This window comes from Chelonoidis abingdonii, chromosome 2, assembly GCF_003597395.2.
Source record: "Chelonoidis abingdonii isolate Lonesome George chromosome 2, CheloAbing_2.0, whole genome shotgun sequence".
NCBI classification, from domain to species: Eukaryota; Metazoa; Chordata; order Testudines; family Testudinidae; genus Chelonoidis; species Chelonoidis abingdonii.
Window position 1 is genome coordinate 17,859,921 of NC_133770.1, and position 23,332 is coordinate 17,883,252.

The following is a 23,332-nucleotide window of genomic DNA, read 5'->3' on the forward strand; positions in this document are numbered from 1 at the left end:
AGGTATGGAGAAGAACTACGAGAATAATCATGGGAATGGAGAGCCTCTCTTATGAGAGAAGAGTGAAAGAGCTGGCTTGTTTAGCCTAGCAAAACAAAGGCTGAGAAAGGCTATAACTGCTCTTTATAAATACATGCGGGGGTTGGGGAGGGGGAAGGAACACCAGGAGGGTGAAGAGCTATTTAAACTGAAGTACAATGTTGGCACGAGAACAAATGGATATAAACTGGCCATGAACAAATTACGGCTGGAAACTAGAGGAAGGTTTCTATTCAACAGAAGAGTGAAGTTCTGGACAGTCTCCCAACAGGAATTGTGGGAACAAACAACTTAATTAGTTTTGAGAGAGATCTGGACACATTTAAGAGTGGGTCCCTATGGTTGCTTGTGATGGTGGCGGCAGGACTCAGCAACCCAGGGGGAGGGGGAGTCCCTTCCAGTTTAAATCTTATGTTCCTAATGCTGATGCTTTAGGGGTTTGAGATGGTCAGGAAAGGATTCACCTAAACATTTTAAGTCTCCTTCCTAAAAATCCTAGAGATGGCCACAGTTGGAAATAGAAAATTGACAGAGAGGTCCAGTGGTCTGAGGTGGCACCAAGCATTCTCAGTCTCTCACGTGCTCAGCTGTCTGGTTGCTGTTCACATGCTAAGAATCTAACTAATCACCATATATGGGGTCAGGAAGGAATTTTCCTCAGGTCAGATTGGCAGTGACCTTGAGGGGTTTTCCCCTTTCCTCTGCAGCATGAAGTATGGGTCACTTGCCAGGATTAATTAGGTACATCTCACTTAATCAATTCCCTGCCATTGTACAGGTCCTGAGCATTTAGACCATCTTAGTCCCTCCTGTTCTCTGCATGTGGCACATAATAATTAGTCTCGTGTTGGCTGCAATACTTTGGTCTAATTTGGGTTGTTGAGTTTAGTGTAGGGTGTTGGTGGTGGTCTGTGGTTTTCACGAGGTCAGACTAGATGACTTGGTGGTCTCTTTTGGCCTTAAACTCTGACTCTTGCAGAGCTTAGTTATCACATTACAAAATCACTGACAAATCACTAAAAATACCTTATGAAGTACTATATCTATTAGAAATGTCAGGCAGACCATAGATAGACTCTACTCAATGTCTGCCTGATGAAAAAAATGCACAATCGGTTGTGAGACTACTTTGTAGTTAAACATTTAATTAAACTAAAACAAAAAACAAACCACCAAAAACCACACACCCAACTTGAAAGCCATAAATTACTGTGCCTAGCTACTTAGATAACCAGAGCAATTATTTCAATATCTTAATTTTAACTACACAGAGTACTTTGCACTAAAAACTTACAATACCAGTACTACCATTAACCTCCCTCTCCACACACACAAATATTCTGAAACAAATATTCAGTTTTCTATACTTTTCTATGCTACATTCTTTTTATAAGCTTCTTTAAGAGGCTCTGTGTTTAACAGTGTTAAAATACAGGATACCCTGTACTGGTATGTACGCACTGATTTCATATGAGGATTATGTTTCACAGATAATGACTGACGATCCATATCAATTTGTCAGGAGAATTTTTTTTTTTTTTTTGGTAAAGAATATCCCCAATATCATCCAAGTCATACACTTCCAGAGAAAATTTAGCCCTGAATCAGTTTGTGTGGATGGAAGTGTTTCTCTGAGCGTGTGTTTTCATTACTACTGGGTTCAGGGAAATAGGACCTTATGTACACACTTTATAAACAAACAGGACTGCATCCAAGAAATATTCAATTCTATCATAATTTTCTCCTTCTAATGGAAACAAACCAGAAAGGCCCCAAATATTGGCTAGCCCTTCTTTGGCCCAAGCAGCAACAATATTATTGCCATAAATGTACATTTAAATGCACCCATCAATTAATTATTTGAATGTTTATTGTACTAACAAATCTCGGATGTCCATTTGTAGTACTTTTAGAATAAGGATGCAGATATATCATACATCTCTTACAACATGGTGTTTGTGCCACATTACTAAGACTTCACTCCAGAAGCAAAGCACTTAGGCCCCAATTCAGTAAAGCATTTAAGCATGTGCTTAACTTTAAGCATGAGCAGTCCCACTGACCTCAGCATTAACAAGTTAAATCGTATGTTTAACTTTGCTGGATTAGAGCCTAGGCAAATAAGGAAAATACTGTAGGGTATTACAAACACTATCTACTATGGAGGGAGGAATGACATGTCTGAGATACTGAAGGATTTTTTTCTGTAATGTATATGCCATAAGAGAGCACATTAACTCCTCACTTAAAGTCATCCCAGTTAAAGTTGTTCTGTTGTTATGCTGCTGATCAATTAGGGAACATGCTCATTTAAAGTTGCGTAATGCTCCCTTCTAACGTCATTTGGCAGCTGCTTGCTTTGTCTACTGCTTGCAGGAAGAGCAGCCCGTTGCAGCTAGCTGGTGAGGGTTTGGAACTAGGGTGGACCGGCAGTCCCCTATGGGCTCCCCGCTCCCTTAAGTTCCCTGTGCAGCAGCTGCCTGCAGTTCAGCTGTGCCCCTCCCCCGACTGCCATGTGCTGCTCCTGCCCTCTTGTCTTGAAGCTGCTCCCTGAGACTCCTGCTTGCTGTGCCGGGGGAGGGAAGGAAGAGGGGAGCTAATGTCAGGGTGTCCCCCTGCTCCTGTACCCATCTTATTCTATCTTCCATAGAGCAGGGCTCAGGACAGAGGGAGCTTGTAGCAGCTGTGGTCTCAGCAAGCTGATCTAATTAACAAAGCAGCCTGCTTAAAGGAAATGCACATATCTCCCTCCATTCCTGCTGCCTTGCAGGGTGAGAGAGTTAACCCTTGAGGGCTCAGCCAATTGCTAGTTCATCATTTAGCAGTAAGGGAAATATCCCACTCTCTGCCTCCTCCGCCTCAATCAAGCTTCACAATCATCATCACTGTGTTCCAGTATTAAAGTGTTTGTTTAAAACTTATATTCTTTCTCTCTCTCTCTGTGTATAGTATATATATGTCTTTTGTCTGGTGAAAAAAGTTTCCCTGGAACCTAACCCGCTCATTTACATTAGTTCTTATGGGGCAATTGGATTCGCTTAACATCGTTTTGCTTAAAGTCTCATTTTTCAGGAACGTAACTACAATGTTAAGTGAGGAGTTACTGTACATGTGAATGTTTCTCTCTGTCCAGAAGTGGGCATTGTACTTGGAGGAGTGTTTGAGTAACCCATATACAATAAGTGGGGGGCAGATCTGACTATATTCAGCATGCAATAATGGGTTAATAGTTTATGTTGGAAACACAGAAATCTTATGGTACATTTGCTATATGGTGGTTGGGTGTAAAAGGATTAATTGTGCACAGTTGTGGACTAGGTAGTCAGAATTTTGGTTGTTTGTGAAACCTTAATTATGCATTCCTAGGCTTTCATTTAGCATAAATATTTTAGTAAATTTTCTTTCTGAAGAAATTGACAAGGTAACGTTACACTTACAAAGGCTTAGTTGGAGAATTTGCTTTTAAAATCTGTGAAGCGCTGTTTCTGTTTCTTCCCAATACTATTTTAAGTTTTCTCTTGCAAAAGTTAGAAACGAATATACAAGTATCTTATTATCTTGCACATTCACATGTAAACTGAAGACCTCATTTGCAGGCAAAAAAATCTCTTTTAGAAAAATTGTTCTCCTTTGTAACAGAGAACAATTGAGGCAGTTTACCTATTTGTGTATATGCCAAACAAGTATCTGGAACTTTGAAACAGTGCTGTGTTTTAGTGTGGTTATAATTATAAATACATTAAATAAATGAACAAATAAAATACACTGAGAAGCCACATACATGAGTACAGATGGCAGTAGGAAGGAGATATGCTGAGAGCCTAATCCGCCATATCTTGTGAACAGTAGGTATCTTAGGGTGAAATCCTGGCCCTAATGGAATCACTAGCAAAAAACCCACTGACTTCAATGCGGTCAGAATGTCACTCAGTTACCATTTCTGCTAGTACAGAGCTTAGAAGCTCCATGAAGCAGATGTACCACTGGCATCCCTGCTCCTGCAGAACTTAGAATTTCCTCAACTGGTGTCTCAACTGTGAAAAATCTGAATTTCCTCTCTGAAGAGCTATGGGGAGCTCTCTTTGTTCCTCAAAGAGTCTACAGACTGCCAGCTTCCCGGAAAAGAAAAATAGTGGACCACAGGCCCCTTACTGCCTGCCTGTTCTCCCACATTGGGGCTGCTGAACCTCTTATCACGCTATAGCCAACTGCAGGTGGAGGACGTGGAGGTGGTTGCAAGTCAGGAGAACCTGCAACAAAAGCTAAGAACAATAACCTTGACATTAGGGCATGACTACCAACAGAGGCAGCTGGTGATGACAGTCTGATATTTTTGCAGTCTTCCAGGAAATCCCAAGATACATGAGAAGGAAAACATAGATATAGCAGGTATAGGGCAGTGTAGACCTCCCAAGCATAGTTTCCAATACTCAGAACACTCTTTCCTGACAGAGTCTATCCTCTAATGTTTTGTTTGTTTGTTTTGGGGGATATTTTAAAATATTTGACTAACTATGATTTGACTCCTGGCCTTCCTGCACTAAAGAATTCCCATTGTGTGTGTGGGGCAGAGGGAAGAGGTGTGGTGTACATACGCATGCCTAGAAGAATAAGCATCTCTATTGCTTAGTCATTTCTGCATAGATCTGCCAGGTTCCACTTAGGAAGGTGAGCCAGGGAACCCAGCGCTGGAGATTATCCACCCTATTGGACTCCACGGAGGTGAGAAGGGAAACCTGGTGCTGGGGATTATCCAACTCTACTGCATTCCACAAAGGTGATCTGGGGAAACAGCACTGATTTTATTATTCATTTATTTCAGTGCTTTAGAAATTTGAGCCAGTTTCACTTCCCCTTGGAAGCAGGATAATGGGGGACAGAAATTGTGAAGAAAATATTTCAAGTGGTTTCCAATCCCCTTGTCCTCATTGAGGCTAACCTCCCCTACATGGGTCCTTCTGGGTCTCAAGAATGGATTTGCAATTACCCCTCTCTATTGCATGAGATCAACATGGATAGATCTGTGTTTGAAGCAAGGGAAAGGGCCTAAGCCTGAAGACCCTTTGCTGGACTCTCTGGGGTTGACGGAGACTGTGCTGTGTCCTGTGCCCTCTATCTGGGGGATGTGGTTGACCTCTGCACAGAGGTGTGGCTGCTGGTGAGAGTTATAGACACTCAGGGTTGATCTTCCTTCTGGCTTCACTATCGTTATGGAGCTGGGGCTACTTGCTCCAGAGCCAGTTCTTTTCCAATTCTTTCTACCTCCTTTCCTGCTGTGGAAAGGACTCAACGCAACTTCCCCCAGCAGAACCTGTATCTCCAATCCTGCCTGGTTCCTTTCTTGCTCAGAGGAGAGGGCAAGAGCCTCCAATCAAACTGCACTATGAGGGGAACTGCACTCACCCTACAGAACCAGTCAAATTCCCCAAAGAAACACTCACTAAGGGATGAAGCAGGAGGCACAGAGCCTTTCACTTGCCTCTGGCTTTTTCAGTCCAGCTCTCTCCCAGAAGCCTGCAGGGACACCAGCCATTGCAAATGCCTCAGACGGGATGCAGAGCTGAGAGGACAGCTCCTCACAAGGCAAATGCCCCTGGGACATTACTGCGGATTAGATGGACACATTATTAAGCCAAATTGTTAGTAAGCCATTTGATATACGATCTTGAATTTCCCTCAGAAAAATTTTGCAGCAAGGAGACCTGGCTGAGCCACCAGGGAGGCAGAAAAATTGGCAGGAGCTTCAAAGAGCAGAGCATTCTCCTGCTGCCAGTGACTGACAGGTCTGGTTCTGCTCCCACACTGCAAACAGGCTTAGGTGTTCACTGTAACAAGTTTGTGGAAATTATCATGCAGAAGTGACATATCTGTAATTTTTCAAATTAATTTCCAATGAACACCTTGTACAATTACCCTCAAGCTTCGCCACAATAATTCTCCTTTGGCAGAACACAATTTGTGAAATTATACACAGAATACTTTTATTTCTCTGAAGTTAGGAAAGGAATTGTATCCAAATGAGGATTATGAACCAGAAAAACTAGTTACAGTTTTAACTACGGAGTTGCTCCTGTCATTCTGTAATATGTGAATCAACTTTTGAAAACAAACTGAGTATTTGACAGCAGAGAAAGAAGAAGATAGTGTGAATGTCTCATCTACTAAAAATTAGAAAAGTAGATATTTATATTCATCCTAGTTTGAAAGAAAAATGAGACCTCTATATTTAATATCCATTTTTTTAAAAGTGAGTATGATAAAACACAAGAGGATAAAAATACTGTGTGTGTTCTCAGGTACTAATGAAATATCTTCACAAAAGGTTAATTATTCTCATCCACAAATACTGATTTACCACAAGTATAAAATTTTTATAACAACATTGACTCAAGGCAAATTGTATCAATACAGTTCTAGATGATACCCATGAGTACAAAGTTTAACACATGACTTACCCAGCTGGGATTTTTCTGTTTGCTTATATATTACTCAAAAGGGAAATTGTTTACCAGTAATTGGACTTTTCTAAAGCTAGTATCCTCTACAGACCCACATTCAAAAGATCTCAGTCCCTTAGCAAAGGAACAGACTAGGAAGTTAATAGTGTAAAATTGAGAACCTTCATTGGAAAGAATTATTGCACTGTCTCAGCGATATGCATATATATTTGTACATACAGTACATGCCTTAGTATAAAATGATCTACAATAATCTAAGAGTATAAAAGAATAAACACAGAATCGCTAATCTCTGAGAAGTAGAAGTGTGGTTCCAATGGTGAAACTGTATTTAGAAAACATCAATTACAGAAAAGCAAACTCCTTTTCTCAAAAGATAAGTATCCTCTACAGATATATATAGGTCTCTTAATTAGTACACTCAAGTCAGAACTGTAACAGTATAATAGGAACAAAATTGAGAAACGCTCAACTAAGAGCACAAAAGCATAAGATGATCCAATTGTAACAAAATTAGTATAATAAATGAGAGAAAAGCTGGGTTTCCTTTTAAATTAATACTTTGATCAAGTATCCTGAGATTCATTCTTACTTTTTGTTCAGTCCTTCCTCAGGCAAATTTCCACTGACTTCAATGGAAATTTGACAGAGTTAGGACAGAAAAACAAATGAGTAACAATTGAGGAGTTTAGGATTTGGATCAAAACCTTTGCAGATGCTTTTCTTACAATGAAATTGCTACTGGAATGATCGAAGTTCCAACTTAGCATATTAATAGCATGATTCAAAGTCCACTAAGTCAATGGGAGTCTTTTCACTGACTTCAATAAACCTTAGATCAGCTGTTAGTCCTTAAGGGGAAAATTATTTTATCCCCAACTTGGGCTAAGTAAAAAAATTGCGAATAAAAACTCTAAAATGAGTTTGTGTGCTATGTGACAGTATTTTTTCTTAACAATTAAATGGGAGTCATTTAACCACTGAAATGGTTCTCCAGAACAAATCCATGTTTCTGCACACTCAAATAAAAGACGTTACTCGGCTTGTAACTGTTGTTCTTCGAGATGTGTTGCTCATATCATCCAGTTAGGTGTGCGCGCCGCGCGTGAACGCTCATTGGAAGATTTTATCCCTAGCAACTCCAGTGGGTCAGCAGAGTCGCCCCCTGGAGTGGCGCCGCCATGGCGCTGGATATATACCCTGCTGACCCTACCGCTCCTCAGTTCCTTCTTGCCGGCTACTCCGACAGTGGGGAAGGAGGGCGGGTTTGGAATGGATATGACAACACATCTCGAAGAACAACAGTTACAAAGGTGAGTAACCATCTTTTTTCTTTGATGATTGCTTATATCCATTCCAGTTAGGTGATTCCCAAGCCTTACATAGGTGGTGGGGTTGGAGTGAGATGTCGCAGATTGTAACCTGCGGAGCCGAAGGCTGCGCCGTCCTAAGCTGCTGAACCAGGGCATAGTGGGAGGCAAAGGTATGGATCGAGGACCACTGAACCGGTGAGAGGCTCTGAAAGGAGCAGAACATCTGGCATTTCCTGTTCTATGGGATGCAAAGATCTATCCGGGGAAACCCCACCCGGAAGAGCTAAAGAGCAACATCCGGGTGAAGTGACCATATCGTGGAAAGGAAGGATCTGCCGAGGCGATCTGCCAGCATGTTCCGAACTCCCAGGAGAAAGGACGCGATGAGGTGATAAGATTGGGCTATGCAAAGTCCCAGAGTCGTAAGGCCTCTTGACACAGGGGCGAAGACCTCGTGCCGCCCTGCTTGTTTATATAGTGCATGGCCGTTGTTTCGGTGAATACTGACAACAACGGCCCCTGTAAGTGCTGTTGGAACATCTGGCAAGCGAGCGGGACTGCTCTCGGCTCCGGATTGTTGATGTGCAGGGCAGCTCTTGAGATGACCAAAGGCCCTGGGTGCGTAGGTGCCCGAGGCGAGCCCCCCAACCAGGGTGATGCGTCAGTTGTCAGAGATGCCGAGGGCTGGGTGGATGGAACGGGAGCCCTGCACAAACATGGAGGGATCCAGCCACCACTCTAAGGAGTCTAGGACGGTCGGGGGAATGGTGACGACCATGTCCATAGGATCCCTGGCTGGGGTCGGTATTGTGAGTTGAGCCATGACTGGAGGGGCTGGAGGTGCAGTCTGGCATATTTCGTTACGAATGTACAGGCCGCCATGTGGCCCAGGAGAGTGAGGCAAGTGCGTACCAAAGTCAACGGCGCCGCTCACAGCCTCTGGATGATGGCTACCATAGCCTGGAATCGTAGCAGTGGTAGACAGGCTCTGGCAAGAGTGGAGTCCAGGGTGGCGCCAATAAATTCTGAGTGCGGATCAGAGTCGATTTTTCCGCATTGATCATTAGACGTAGATGTAGGAAAAGGTCCTTGGCAATGCGAATGTGACTGAGGACTCACACCTCGGAGGTCCCTCGGATGAGCCAGTCGTCTAGATACGGAAACACGTGTATCCGACTGCGGCGGAGGTGGGCGGTGACTACAGCCATATATTTGGTGAATACCCTTGTGGCTGTAGAGAGGCCGAATGGGAGGACCGCGAATTGAAAATGTTGGCCGTTGGCTACGAACCAGAGGAACCTCCTGTGAGGTGGGAAGATGGCTATGTGGAAGTAGACATCTTTCATGTCGAGGGCGGCATACCAGTCTCCAGGATCCAGGGATGGGTTAATGGTCCCCAGGGATACCATATGGAACTTCAACTTTATCATGTATCTGTTGAGTCCCCGCAGATCGAGGATAGGTCTGAGATCTCCCTTTGCCTTGGGGATTAGGAAGTAGTGGGAGTAAAACCCCTTGCCCTGCTCGTGCTCCGGTACCTCCTCTATGGCTCCTTTGGTGAGGAGCGTTTGCATCTCCTGTAGGAGGAGTTGCTTGTGAGATGGGTCCCTGAAGAGGGACGAGGGAGGGACATGGAAGGGGGGGTTTGAAATAAATTGGAGGTGGTATCCAAATTCCAGCGTGCGTAAGACCCTGCGATCTGATGTTAGCTGGGACCACGCAGGGAGGAAAAAGGAAAGACGGTTGGAGAAAGGAGGGGACGGATCCTTTAAAGAAACTGGTACAACGCCCTCGGATGCACCTTCAGAAGGAAGGCTTTGGCCCTGAGGAAGGCTTGGAGGAGCTTTGGTTTTGGCCCCCTTGGTTGCCCGATTGCCTTCAGCGACTGGTTCTGCCTCGCTGTCTGGCGAAGTCTTGCCTCTGCCGGGGCTGAGGGTAAGGGCAGTGCGATTGGGGCCGGAAGAGCCTGCGCTGAGTCACCGGCGTGTGCATTCCTAACGAGCGCATAATGACCCAGTTGTCATTTAAGCTCCAAAGCCTAAGGTCAGTTTTATCCGAGAACAGCCCATGGCCCTCAAATGGAAGATCCTGGATAGTGAGTTGGAGCTCCGGGGGGAGGCCGGAGACCTGCAGCCACAAGATACGACGCATAGTCACGCCAGAGGCCAGAGCTCTGGCAGCTGAATCCATGGCGTCCAGGGAAGCCTGGAGGGAAGTTCTTGCCACCTTCTTTCCTTCATCGAGGATCGCCGAGAACTCCTGTCGTGCATCCTGCGGAAGCAACTCCTTAAATTTGTCCGCTGCCACCCAGGTGTTATAACTATAGCGGCTAAGGAGGGCTTTCTGATTGGACACGTGGAGTTGGAGTGCCTCTGCGGAATAGACTTTGCACCCAAGCAAGTCCATGCGTCTCGTGTCCTTTGATTCAGGGGCTGGAGCCTGCTGGCCATGGCGCTCCCTCTCGTTAACCAACTGGACAACGAGGGAGCAAGGAGGAGGGTGGACATAGAAATATTCATAGCCCTTGGAGGGCACCATGTATTTAAGCTCTACACCTCGCGCAGCAGGTGCAACAGAGGCCAGAGACTGCCAGATCATAGTGGCATTGGCCTGTATGGTTTTAATGAAGGGAAGAGCCACTCTAGTAGGGGCATCTGATGACAAAATGTCCACCACTGGGTCCTGTACCTCCGGGACCTCCTCGGCCTGCAAGTTCACATTTTGTGCAACCCGCCTGAGGTGGTCCTGGTGGGCCCTGAGGTCAATTGGTGGAGGGCCGACAGATGAGATTCCAGCTACAGCCTCGTCAGGGGAGGATGAAGAGGAGAGACCTGGAACAAGCGGGTCTGATGATGGCTCCACCTGGTGGATCGTTTCTGTCTCCCTGGGGAGCTCGGAGTCATGAGGCTGGGTCAACTCTTCCTCCATAGGAGGAGGAGGAGGGCGGGTGATCGTGGCTTCCAGCATCCTGTGTTCCGAGGTGGTCAAGCGCGATGGACCTGGGTGAGAGCCTTGGGCCTGATGGTACGCCCAAGGCGTCCAGAAACCCCACTGCTGCGGTCCATGATCTTATGTCTGGGGCTCATAGAATAATGCAGCAGGCACGTCGGTGTCTGGGGCGTATGCACTATCCATTTGAGAAGGCATGGACGGGTGTCGGGACAGCCATGGAGGAGCCGAACAAGGCTGGTATGAGTCCTTCGCTCTTGTCGCTGGAGATCTCCTTGGTGCCGGGGATCGGTACCGGGAATCATATCGATGCCAAGACCGAGACCGGGACCTGCAACCAGCGCGGTGCCGGGAGGTCGACCTGAATCTTAAATGTCTGCGGCGGGTCGGGCTACGAGAGTCTCGGTGCCGGGAGCGGTGCCTAGAGCCGGAGCGGTACCGAGAGTACCGGGCAGGATGAGAGGTGGATCTGTGCCGCGAGTACAACAGGTACCGCCTAGGTGAGCGGTGCCGGGACTGCAAGTGGCGTCTAGACTGGGACCTTCCAGGAGACAGTGAGCGGTGCCGGGACCTGGATCAAGATCGGTGCCGGCTTGCCGATTCCAGTGAAGGAGGTCTCATAGCGGCTGGCTTGCCTCTGGAATGCAGAACCCGCACCGGCGGTGCTGGGGGTTGAGGCAGGGGAGACTCAGTCATTGTGATAAAGTCCCTGGCTGAGGAGAATGTCTCCGGTGTGGAGGGGACTGTAAGCTCAAACACAGGCCTCGGAGGGGAGCTCTCAAGGACCGGACTTGACGACCCTCGCAGGACCGGAGTCGACGGTACCACAGTCGTCAGTGCCGCAGCAGGAGTAGGTGCCGGGCGATCCGAACGAGTCTGCGTCGAAGGTGTGGAGAAAGCTGAGAGCCTCTGATCAGGTCCCTGTGCCAGAGAAGGCCAGTCCCGAGGTGTCTTGGCGGAGCCGGCGTGGTCCGGTGCCGGAGGAGCACTGTCAACGCTCGGTGCCAAGGACGGAGGGTTCAGGGCTGCCTCCATAAGGAGAATCTTCAAGCGAAAGTCCCTCTCCTTTTTTCTCCGCGGCTTAAAGGCCTTGCAAATGCGGCACTTATCGGAGATGTGCGATTCCCTGAGGCACTTTAGGCAAGAGTCATGGGGATCGCTCGTGGGCATCAGCTTTTTACAGGCTGAGCATGGTTTAAACCCTGGTGAACCGGGCATGGGCCCCAGCACCGGGTGCGGGGAAGGGCTAATCCCCAAGCCCCGCTAAACTATATACACTAACTATCTAATAACTATAAAACTAATTACACTATAGACTAAGTCAACTATATACAACAAGAGATCAAATGAACAAGGAGAAGCTAGGGAAGTGGAGGACAGCTAAGCCGCGCTCCACTGTTCCAACGACCGACATCGGCGGTAAGAAGGAACTGAGGAGCGGTAGGGTCAGCAGGGGTATATATCTGGTGCCATGGGGGCACCACTCCAGGGGGCGACCCTGTCGACCCACCGGAGCTGCTAGGGTAAAAATCTTCCGACGAGCGCGCACACCTAACTGGAATGGATATGAGCAATCACTCGAAGAAGAACCATACATGTACTATTTCAAATGTTAGACATTAAAACATTAACTACATGTCTTTATATGAATATTCGATCCATTATGACCACTCCATATAGACAGGAGAATATTAATACATCCTAATATCATGAAGAAGTGCCTCAAGATGCATATTTCAAAGAAATGCACTGGTGACTCTTTTTTCTTTTTTAATTAACATGGACATTAAATGCTAAAATTATATTATGACAATATTATGACTGGGATTTTGTTTGCTCTAGCCATAAAGTTCAGTGTTATAGTTCCCACAGCAATTGTAACTTGGCCATATTACACGCACTGTATATATTAAGATGTTCATGTCAATAGTAGAGGAAGTGAGCAGTATGTACAACATAACTCAGTGCTTTTTGTTGATTTTTTTTTTAAAATGTACAATTATTTTCCTTCACCTCTTATGTGTATTATTACTGAATTAAAAGCTGGGAAGAAATAAGAAACTTTTAATGTGATTTTAGAAGAATTCACAGAAACCCATTTCACGTATTAAAATATGGCCATTTATCCAGGGGCGGCTCCAGGCCTCAGCACGCCAAGCGCGTGCTTGGGGCGGCATGCCACAGGCGGCGCTCTGTCGGTCACTGGGAGGGCGGCAGGCAGGCAGCCTTCGGCGGCATGCCTGCGGAGGGTCTGCTGCTCCCGCGGCTTAGGTGGAGCCTCGGGACCAGCGGACCCTCTGCAGGCACGACGGTGGGAGGTCCACCAAAGCCGCGGGACCAGCGGATCCTCCGAAGGCATGCCTGCGGGAGGTCCACCGGAGCCGCGGGACCGGCGACAGGCAGAGCGCCCTCAGCGGCATGCCGCCATGCTTGGGGCAGCAAAATGTCTAGAGCCGCCCCCGCATTTATCCAAATCTGTCCTTTGTGCTCCCCTCTTACAGGCTCTCCAGCTGCTGTTAATTAACAAACGTTATCACCAGAACTGTGGCTGAGTTCTCACAAGTCATGGGGGCAGTAGCATAAGTAACATTTAGTTTGCTGATGTCCAAAATAAAGAAGTATCCACCCTTTGGCATTTTCTCCCCCCCTACTTTCCCCATCAGACACACAAAAATGCATTTTAAGGTCATTTAAAACTACACTAGAAAAAAATCTGTATTACAAACTAAGTAAACTTTAATGGAAAATGCATTTGATTTTCAAGACATTTAAGCATAGAAACAATGTCATATTCTAAAATATGTAAAAATGTTCATTTAAGTACTATAAGGAGATACTAGAGCAGGGGCAAGTACAGTTTCTTCTAGTAGATTAGCTGCAAATTTCAGATTTACTGCATATTTCCAGCCAATTTCACTGTTTACATACAGTGAAAGCCACTGAGAAATGCACCAAACCCCAGCTGAGTGAATGATCTTGTATGCAATTTGCTACATTTACTGTAGAGGATTAAATTAGTCTTGGATTCTTAATCCTTGGAGTACACTTTCTCACCTCTCAAAAAATATAAGGCTTTGCTTTGTGCTTGTGAATAGTCTTAAATAAGGACACGTCTACACTACAAACTTGCATTGGCGCTACTGCACCAATACAGCTGCGATCCTGTAGTACTCCCAGTGAAGATGCTCTAGGCCGATGGGAGAAGCTCTCCCACTGAGATAGCACTGTCTATACGGAGGGTTATGGTCAGTATAACTACGTCACTTCGGAATGTGTGGATTTTTCAAACTCCTGAGCAATGTAGTTATATCAAAGTATGTACATAGAGTAGACCTGGCCTAAATCAGTAATATAGAAAGTAGCATATAGCTTTTCCAATTCTTTCCTTTACAAAAAGTGAAATTATGAGCCTATGATGTTCAGAAGCAAAAAATGAAATTTTGTGATCTTGACTAATGAAGTACTAATTTAACAGGTCACAGTAAAATATTTCGTGTGAAAAATTTGCAATGGCAAAATAAATGTGAAAGATGTGTAAACAATTTGTTTTCAAATTATATCTTTAGTGTGTATTATAGATAATGCAGTAAGCTATTTACTTTTGAGGACTATGATCAAATCTAACCCAAATCACAATTGCAATTACTTGTACCAGATAGTTCCTAATAGATACCTGCCAACATAACAAAATTATCAGACCATTTGCCATAATCACAAATTTCCACCCAGGGAAAATCTCCCAGCACAAGGACAGCAGGGTTGCTCCAGGTTCACCATAAAGGTAGGTGAAAAAGTTTTACCACATCCTGCCTACAAATACAATATACAGATCAAGATGGAAATACACGCAGATTGATATGAAAGAGTGAGAAATAAGCTTACACAACAAAAATTATGACATTAAGGATAATATCACTTCTGGGATGTACCTTAAATATTGCATTTGAGGATCATATAAGATTTCTAGTTTGCTCCAGTGCTCAAAGGATAATCCAAAAGTAAGAAATTTCCCATTAGAGAACTTCACCATGTCTTATCTTCAATTATTCAATCTGTAGTTATCCAGAGTTTTTCAAAGCACATATGTTTAAAATAATGGATTGTTAACAATAAACTATATGCCCAATTTATACTGCGAGATAAACACAATGTATATGTTCCAGGATAGATCAAATTGTTTTTCATAAACCCAAACTTGATACTTCTTTCAAAAACACAGTATATTGAAAGTTAACAATGATTTGTGTACCAGCTTCAATACTAAAACAGTATGCTTACCTGTCTTGATCTTGGTCTCCCAGGAGAAAACTTTCGTTTGGTGATAGCTGGCTTTCCCATGCCGATTTTTGGAGTGACAGACATATAAGTTGTCGGGAGAACATTTCCGGCAGAGGAACTCTGTGGTGGAGTCTGACTATGCAGCAAGTCATGCGCAGAATGCAAATCTAATGAAACTAGTGGTGAGGAACACACACTTCTCTTGTTTATATCAACTGATGATGAAAATGAAGAATATGTCTCAGTCGGTGACTTTATAGGTTTGTCTCCTGATAGCGAACTGTTGTTTGCACAACTTTCATTTGCAGGAGTGGCTTCCACTTTCAATAGAAAAGTTGGTGTTTCAGAGCTTTCATGGGTTTCCTGCTTTTCTACATCTTCTTGCACTCTTACTGTCTCCAATTGCTCTTCAGTCTTAAAAGAAACCTCCTCTTTATTCACAGACCCTAAAGTTTCTGGTGGTGTAGTTGTGGCCTCAGGTGCTGAAAGGGGAGTCTGAGTTTCCTCTGCGGATACTTTTGATACCTCAGCATCTTGTGACAGTTGTTGCTCTTCTGCTTGTTTGTCTGATTCCAGCTGTGTTACAGCTTGAATGCTTTCTGTCATTTCCATCATGTGCTTAGTTTGACTGTCATCGGATTCTGGTGTCCTTTTAGGAGATGTTTCCATTTTAATTGTACCAAGTTGATCAGAAACTTCTGCTTCCAGTTCAACAGTCTTTTCATCCTGTGATATGTCTGTAACTAAGCGAGAGCATATTGTTAGAGACTCATACGAAAGCATCAATAGTAGAAAAGGTTTATATTTAAAAAAAGAGAAGTGGGAGATATTTCAACATTGAAACATACATTTATCTTCCAGAGAAACAATACAGCAGATGGAACCTAGGTTTAAATATGAAGGTGCAAGCAAGCAGAATGTTCTCAGGCCTGGACGACATAGTTTTAACCACATGTCTATGTCTGTTACGGGTGTGGAAAAAAAAAATTGCACATCAACAGACATAAGTATGCCAAGCAAAAGCTTTGGGTAGATACAGTTATACTGGCAAACAAGCTATACCAGCAAAAGGACTCTGTTTCATTTCGTGACCTGGCATAAACTATAATTACAAAAAAAACCTCATTTGCTGTTGTGAGCTATACTCCCAAATCCTTCCTAGTGTAGGCAAGCCGTCGTGGAAGACTTTTCACTGTGAAACTTGCTCCCACTCAGAAACCAGGTTTGACCTAGTCTTGAGATTCTGGAGGAACAGGTGCTGCAATGTGCTCCTGGATCAAACTACCTAATCTCATAGACAAGATACTTTAAAATAATAAATATTAGTATGTGAGATGATGGGAAGTGGACTATTTCTCCTGAAAGGCTGCAGATGTAGCTTCCTCCATCTTCCCCTTTCCCCTCCCCATGGGAGCTCATCTTCTCTCCTGGATTTGGGAGGAAATAGCTGGGAAGGGGGAGTATTCCAGTTGATTTGCTGGTCTGACCGGTGCAGAAACCCACTGGCTCCTGCACAGCGAAGGGGAGGGCATTCTAAATTCTTTCCCCTTTGCTGGGATGCCATTATTCACCTAGAACATGTTACCATGCTGCCAGAAAGTGTTTCTGACATCACAAATGCTGTCAGGATTACAGTAAAATGTTTGATATGATATTTCATTACATCAAACCATACCAAATGTTTTATGTATCTAATCCACAAACTTAAAACACAACCTAAAAAAAATTTAAAAAGTGTTTGCTTAAACACATACAAATAATCTAGAAATTGGAAATGATGGAAAAATTAAAGCCAGAAAAAGTAAATGTCTGTTTAATAGGGTATTTACTCTCTATATAAAATCTTTTAAATATATAAAATCTTTTTTTTTTTGCTTCAGTGTGGCGGTGGTGCTTAAATCTAAACACGTACAGAAGTAGTGCAGACGGTCCATCTTCCTAAAGAACACGAGGGAAGGAGAGAAACAGTTTATAATGTAGTTAAAGTAATGTGTTAAAGCTTTGAGTTATGTAAAGTGAAAAGTATGTTCAAAATATCACAATATTCACTGCCATACGCTCATTTTAGATTTCAATATTCAGTAAGTGGATTAACAACATGGATTTAATACAAAGCTTCAGAACTTAAACAAAGACCCAGTGTAGCACAAATCATTCACATGATAAATCAGAATAGTATATATTTTCAAAAAATTGACCACAGATAAATTTTCAAGTAGGTAATTCGTTAGAAAGTACAATTTTCCTTCTGAAAAACACCTATGACAGTTTCATAACCACACAGTGTTCTCCATAAAAATCTTAAAAAACAAAATATCCACAAACTAAACAATCTCAGAAGGTGTAAACTGCCCAGTTGGACAAAAATCTCTCCCAACCATGTACAACCAATAAAGCTCCCCATAGCTCATCACTTAGGATCAGCAAGAAAGTGTGATTTCAAGTTATGGTATGCAAAGGTAGCAAGAAGAAAACTATTCTTGTCCAGTGTATGTGTGAGCCTGAGCCATAAATTTCTGAAGAATTAAAACCTATATTTTTTTTATAAAGTCAGCCAAATCAACATGGTTTCCTTGTTTTTTGCGATAGCATCACATTAAATGCTCGTGTTTGTAATGTATTACCACCAGTGGGATTCCTTGCCTCAAACCAGCTTTCTCCTATGTGGCATTTCTCATCGTTATTATCTCCATATAAGTTGAATATCATCCCAATGGAATTTGCCCAATTTTCTAAATTATCAAGGTCCTATTGCAGTTTCACTTGATCTATTATGTTTGCAATCCTTCTTAAATTGGCATCACCATCAAATTGGATTATTTAATCTTCCAGGTAATCCGTGAAGCTATTAAATAGCACTAATACCAAAAGAAGCTCACTTGACACCTCATCTGCTTTTGATTATGCTCTGACTGTTTCCACTTCTGGTTAAACAAACAGTTTTGTGTTCATATTACCAAAAATCTTCCCAACTTTTATATTAGATCATTTAGACCAATAACAAAAATGCTTCAGTCAATTCACTTTATCCACAACAATTACAATTTTATTTAATGACAGAACAAACAATTTTTGTCTGGCTTTTCATTTAAAACAAACCACCACAAATACCTTTCTTCTCCACAAATCTATGAGTCTTCCTACACATCAAATTGTCATCTAAATATTTCCTGTATTGTTTATTTTAATATGTTACCTAACTGTGATTTATCCAAACAGTTTAATATATTTACGTTTTGAAAATACTTTGTGCACTCCTCTTGTGCTTCATGTGATCTTACCAATAAAATCAAACTATCAGCTATATATTTTGCTATTTGTTTCAGGATCTTGGATACACCTCTTCAGGTCCCACTGATTTAAAAGCCAACCAATAGTCTCTCAGCTTCTTTGAATCTATCAGTAGAGAAGACTTATCCAAATCATCTATGCCTCCCAATATTCCACACTGTGATATTAGTATTAACATGGGAGGCAAAGGACTGCATGTACTAAATAACTCGGACATCATACAGGGACATTCTAAATGCTAGGCTACCATTACTCTGGTTTTACTCTTTTTCTTGGTGAATTTTTAAAAGACTCCTAGAAAAGTATATTATTTAACTCTCCTAGACAAGTATACTATTTTTGTCTTTTACTTCTGAAAGATTTGACTGTTCAGTAATCTTAACCAATGACTTCCCTGATTTCCCCACTTTTGTAAAAAAAATTTTTAAGCCATTTAATTCATGTCTTTGCATATATCATCATGTAATCAAATATGTCTTCTCCACTCATCATGTATTGCACAAAGACAACTCACCTAGTCTTTTATTCTAAGAAGGATGCTGGGGCTGTTACACTCCAAATTGATGGCATTGACATCTTCGCCAACAATCGATCTAGTTAGGCTAGCAATGGTAACAAGAATAGGAGTAGGATCAAAGGTTCCTGATACTCGAAATGTAGTTAAGATCACACAGCTCAAGACTTAAAACAAGTGTTTCTGAAGTCTCTGCAGAACAGAGAAGCAATGCAGTGCTATGGTAAGTAAAATAAAAAGACAAAATGTATTTTAAAAAATGGGAAAAAATGTTATCCAGCCAATTAGATTGTTGGGATGGGATGTACTGACCAATCATTCTGAGACAATCACCCTAAGCTTCTTTGCAGGTTGACTAATGTTTCTGACCTCTTTTGGGAGAAAGAGACGCAGAGGATGAATCTTCTAATGGAGATCTGGAGTCCTTCTTCACTGCGGTAGGATTGTTTTTAGACTCCAGTAAAGATGGTACCAAAAAACGGCTGAGATCACATAACAATAGAGCAGGGCAAATAATGGAAAATAAGAACTCATTGTACATTTGTGCATATTCACTCACCTCTGGGTGAACAATGAAATAAAAAATAAATTTAACAATATTCTGTTAATGTCTTTCCACCCTCATTGGGTGTGTGTCGAGGGAGACAATTACAGAGAACTATTGAAATAGTGGAAATGCTAAATGCCTTTTCTGTTTCAGTTTTCACCAAAAAGGTTAGTAGTGACTGGACATCTAACATACTGAATGACCGTGAAAATGAGGTAGGAGCTGAGGCTAAAATATGGAAAAAAAAAGTTAAAAATTACTTAGACAAGTTAGGTGTCTTCAAGTCAGCAGGGCTTGATGAAATACATCCTAGAATACTCAAGGAGCTGATTAAGAAGATATCTGAGCCTTTAGTGATTATCTTCAAAAACTATTGTAAGACAGGAGAGATTCCAGAAGACTGGAAGAGGCCATATATAGTTCAAATCTATAAAAAGGGGAATAAGGACCACCCAGGGAATTAGAGACTAGTCAGTTTAACTTCAGTACCCGGAAAGACAAAGGCGCAAATATTCAAGCAATTAGTTTGCAAATACCTAGAACAGGGATCAGCAACCTTTGGCATGCAGCCCACCAAGGAAAGCCCCTGGCGGGCTGGGCTGGTTTGTTTACCTGTCACATCCACAGTTTCGGCCAATCGCAGCTCCCACTGGCCGTGGTTTGCCGTTCCAGGCCAATGGGGCTGCAGAAAGGGCGGCCAGCACATCCCTCTGCCTGCGCCACTTCCTGCAGCTCCCACTGGCCTGGAGCAGCGAACCCTGGCCAGCAGAAGCTGTGATTGGCCAAACCTGCAGACATGGTAGGTAAACAAACTGGGTCGGCCTGCCAAGGGCTTTCCCTGGCAGGCCGTGTGCCAAAGGCTGCCGATCCCTGACCTAGAAGATAATAAAGTCATAAGTAACAGTCAACATAGATTTGTGAAGAACAAATCATGCCAAACCAACCTAATAGCTTTCTTTGACAGGGTAACAAGCCTTGTGGAGGAAGGAAGTGATGGATGTGGTATATCTTGACTTTAATAAAGCTTTTGATACTGTCCCTCATGACCTCTTCATACAAAAAAAAAAATAGGGAAATATAGCATAGATGGAGCTACTCTAAGATGTGTGCACAGCTGTTTGGAAAAACTATTCCCAGAGAGCAGTTATCAGAGGTTCACAGTCCACCTAGATGGGCATATCAAGAGGGGTCCCACAGGGACTGGTCCTGGATCCAGTTCTCTTTAATGTCTTCATAAAGTATTTAGATAATGGCATGTAAAGTACATGTATAAAGTTGTAGATAATACAAAGCTGAGTGGGTTTGCAAGTGCTTTGGAGGATAGGATTAAAATTCATAATGATCTGGACAAACTGGAGAAATGGTCTGAAGTAAACAGGATGAAAATCAATAAGGACATATGCAAAGTACTCCACTTAGCAAGGAACAATCAATTGCACACAAACAAAATGGGAAACGTCTGCCTATGAAGGAGTACTGTGGAAAGGATCTGGGGGTCACAAGCTAAATGTGAGTATAGAGTGTAACATGTTGTAAAAAAAGCAAACATAATTTTGGGATGTATTAGCAGGAGTGTTGTAAGCAAGACATGAGTAGTTCTTCCACCTGCTCTGCACTGATTAGGCCTCAACTGGAGTATCGTGTCCAGTTCTGGGCGCCACATGTCAGAAAAGATGTAGACAAATTGAAGAAAGTCCAGAGGAGAGCAACAAAAATGACTAAAGGGCTAGAAAACATGACCTATGAGAAAGGCTGTGAATCTTTCACGGAGGTCACGGACTCAGTGACTTTCTGAGACTCCGTGAATTGCGCAGCTGCAGCGACTGGTGCAGATGACCCGAGGGTTGCCCAAGCAGCAGGGGTGGGCCTGGTGCCAGCCACACTGGCCGCTGCTCCGACAGCCCATGGCAACTGTCAGAGCGGCGGTCTGGGAGCAGCAGCACTGCCCTAGGTCACCTCCTGGACCTGGAGGAGCAGCGGCAGGGCCCCAGGTCTCCTCCGCCTGGAGGAACAATGACAGGGCTCCAGGTCGCCTCCACCTGGAGGTGTGGTGGTGACGGCAGACGGGGCCCGGGCTGCTCCCCCAAGGAGAAGCAGCAGCAGTGGGGCCCTGGGCTACCCATTCCCAGAAACAGCAGTGGCAGCAGGGCCCCTGGATGCACCCCACTGCCAGCAGCATCCACTGGAGCGGCCCCCAACCTGTCAGCACCTAAGATTTAGTTTGGGATATTTTTAATAAAAGTCATGGACAGGTCACTGGCCGTGACTTTTTGGTTATTGCCCATGACCTGTCCATGACTTTTACTAAAAATATCTGTGACTAAATTGTAGCCTTACCTATGAGGTAAGATTGAAAAAATTGGTTTGTTTAGTCTGGAGAAGAGAAGACTGAAGGGAGACATGACAACAGTTTTCAAATACGAAAAAGATTGTTGCAAGGAGGAAGGTGAAAAAAATTTCTTGTTAACCTCTGAGTTTAGGACTAGTAGCAATGGTCTTAAATTGTAGCAAGGAAGGTTTAGAGTAGATATTAGGAAAAGCTTCCTAACTATCAGCGTAGTTAAGCACTGGAACAAATTGTCTACAGAGGTTGCAGAATCTCCTTTATGGAAGCTTTTTAAGGACAGGTTAGAAAAACACCTTTCAGAAGTGGTCTAGTTATTACTTAGTCCTGCCTTGAGTGCAGAGGACTCAACTAGATAACATATTAAGGTTCCTTCCAGTCCTACACTTTTCTGATTTGATGATTTTCCAAATAAATAATTTGCCAAGTTCATTGATTCAATTAAGAAAACTCAGCAAGCCTACCCAAGAGTGCTGGAACAAAATGTCACATACAGAGAGCTTGATGGTTTAGGCCAGGGGTGGCCAACCTGAGCCTGAGAAGGAGCCAGAATTTACCAATGTACATTGCCAAAGGGCCACAGTACTAAGTCAGCAGTCCCCATCAACTCCCCTCACTCCCTGCTCACAGAGCCTCCTGCCCACCGGCAGTCCTGCTGATCAGTGCCTTCTCCTCCTCCCTCTCCGCACCTCCCGAAGAGCTCTTTTGTGGCTTGCAGGAGGTTGGGGGGGAGGGGGAGGAGTGAGGGCACAGCAGACTCAGAGGAGGGGGCGGAAAGAGGTTGAATGGGGGCAAGGCCTGTGTCAGAGCCAGTGGTTGAGCAGTGAGCGCGCCCGTGCCCCTCCCCCCCCAGCACATTGGAAAGTTGGCACCTGTAGCTCCAGCCCTGGAGTCGGTGCCTATACAAGGAGCCGCATATTAACTTCTGAAGAGCTGCATGTGGCTCTGGAGCCACAGGCTGGCCACCTCTGGTTTAGGCTTGGAATACTTCTGTATTAATGGATGATCAAACACCTAATAGACAACAGTCTTTCTGATTAGAAACCATCCTACATTTTGGCTAATGCTTTGTAATGCCTTAAATGACTTTTCTTTCCTATTTCTTAGGAAACCTTAAACAAATAACTCCATCCACTAACCAACAGTTACAGCCTTATTATAGGACACAGAAGGAGTCAGGTGCTCTAAAATGCTACTAAAAATACATAAAAATGGAACCACTGAAAGGTGCATAGCCATTGTACAAACTTAAGGGTATGAACTATGAACTTGATACTTAATCCTTGACCTGCTTTACAGTTAAAATTTAGGCTCACACAGCTGTGTCACTCTGCAATGTGAAAAATCCAACCCATGAGGGATGTAGCTGTGCCTACCTGACCCCCAGCGTAGATGCAGCAAAGTTGACAGTGAATGCTTCCCACTCTAGCTACTATCACTCAGATAGATGGTGTTCCTACATCAATGGAAAAATCCCTTTTGTTGGTGTATGCTGCACTATGGGGTTATGCTGGAATAGCTTCGGCACTGTGGCAATGCCAGTGTAGTCCCCTTAGTGTAGACATGTCCTTTTGTGTTAGGGCACACATTATAATTTCT

General features: G+C 43.6%; 1 protein-coding gene across 16 annotated transcripts in view; it reads right to left on the bottom strand.

Annotated features, from left to right (window-relative positions):
- Positions 1-23,332, bottom strand: part of KMT2C (lysine methyltransferase 2C) — a 356,746-nt gene that overhangs the window by 123,542 nt on the left and 209,872 nt on the right. For 15 of the 16 annotated variants that reach the window (XM_075062190.1, XM_032767811.2, XM_032767809.2 and 12 more), the window contains one exon: positions 15,038-15,780. In XM_075062190.1, the coding sequence (XP_074918291.1) occupies positions 15,038-15,780 (743 nt within the window). The remainder of the gene's footprint in view (positions 1-15,037; positions 15,781-23,332) is intronic. The other variant, XM_032767802.2, reaches the window with a different exon arrangement.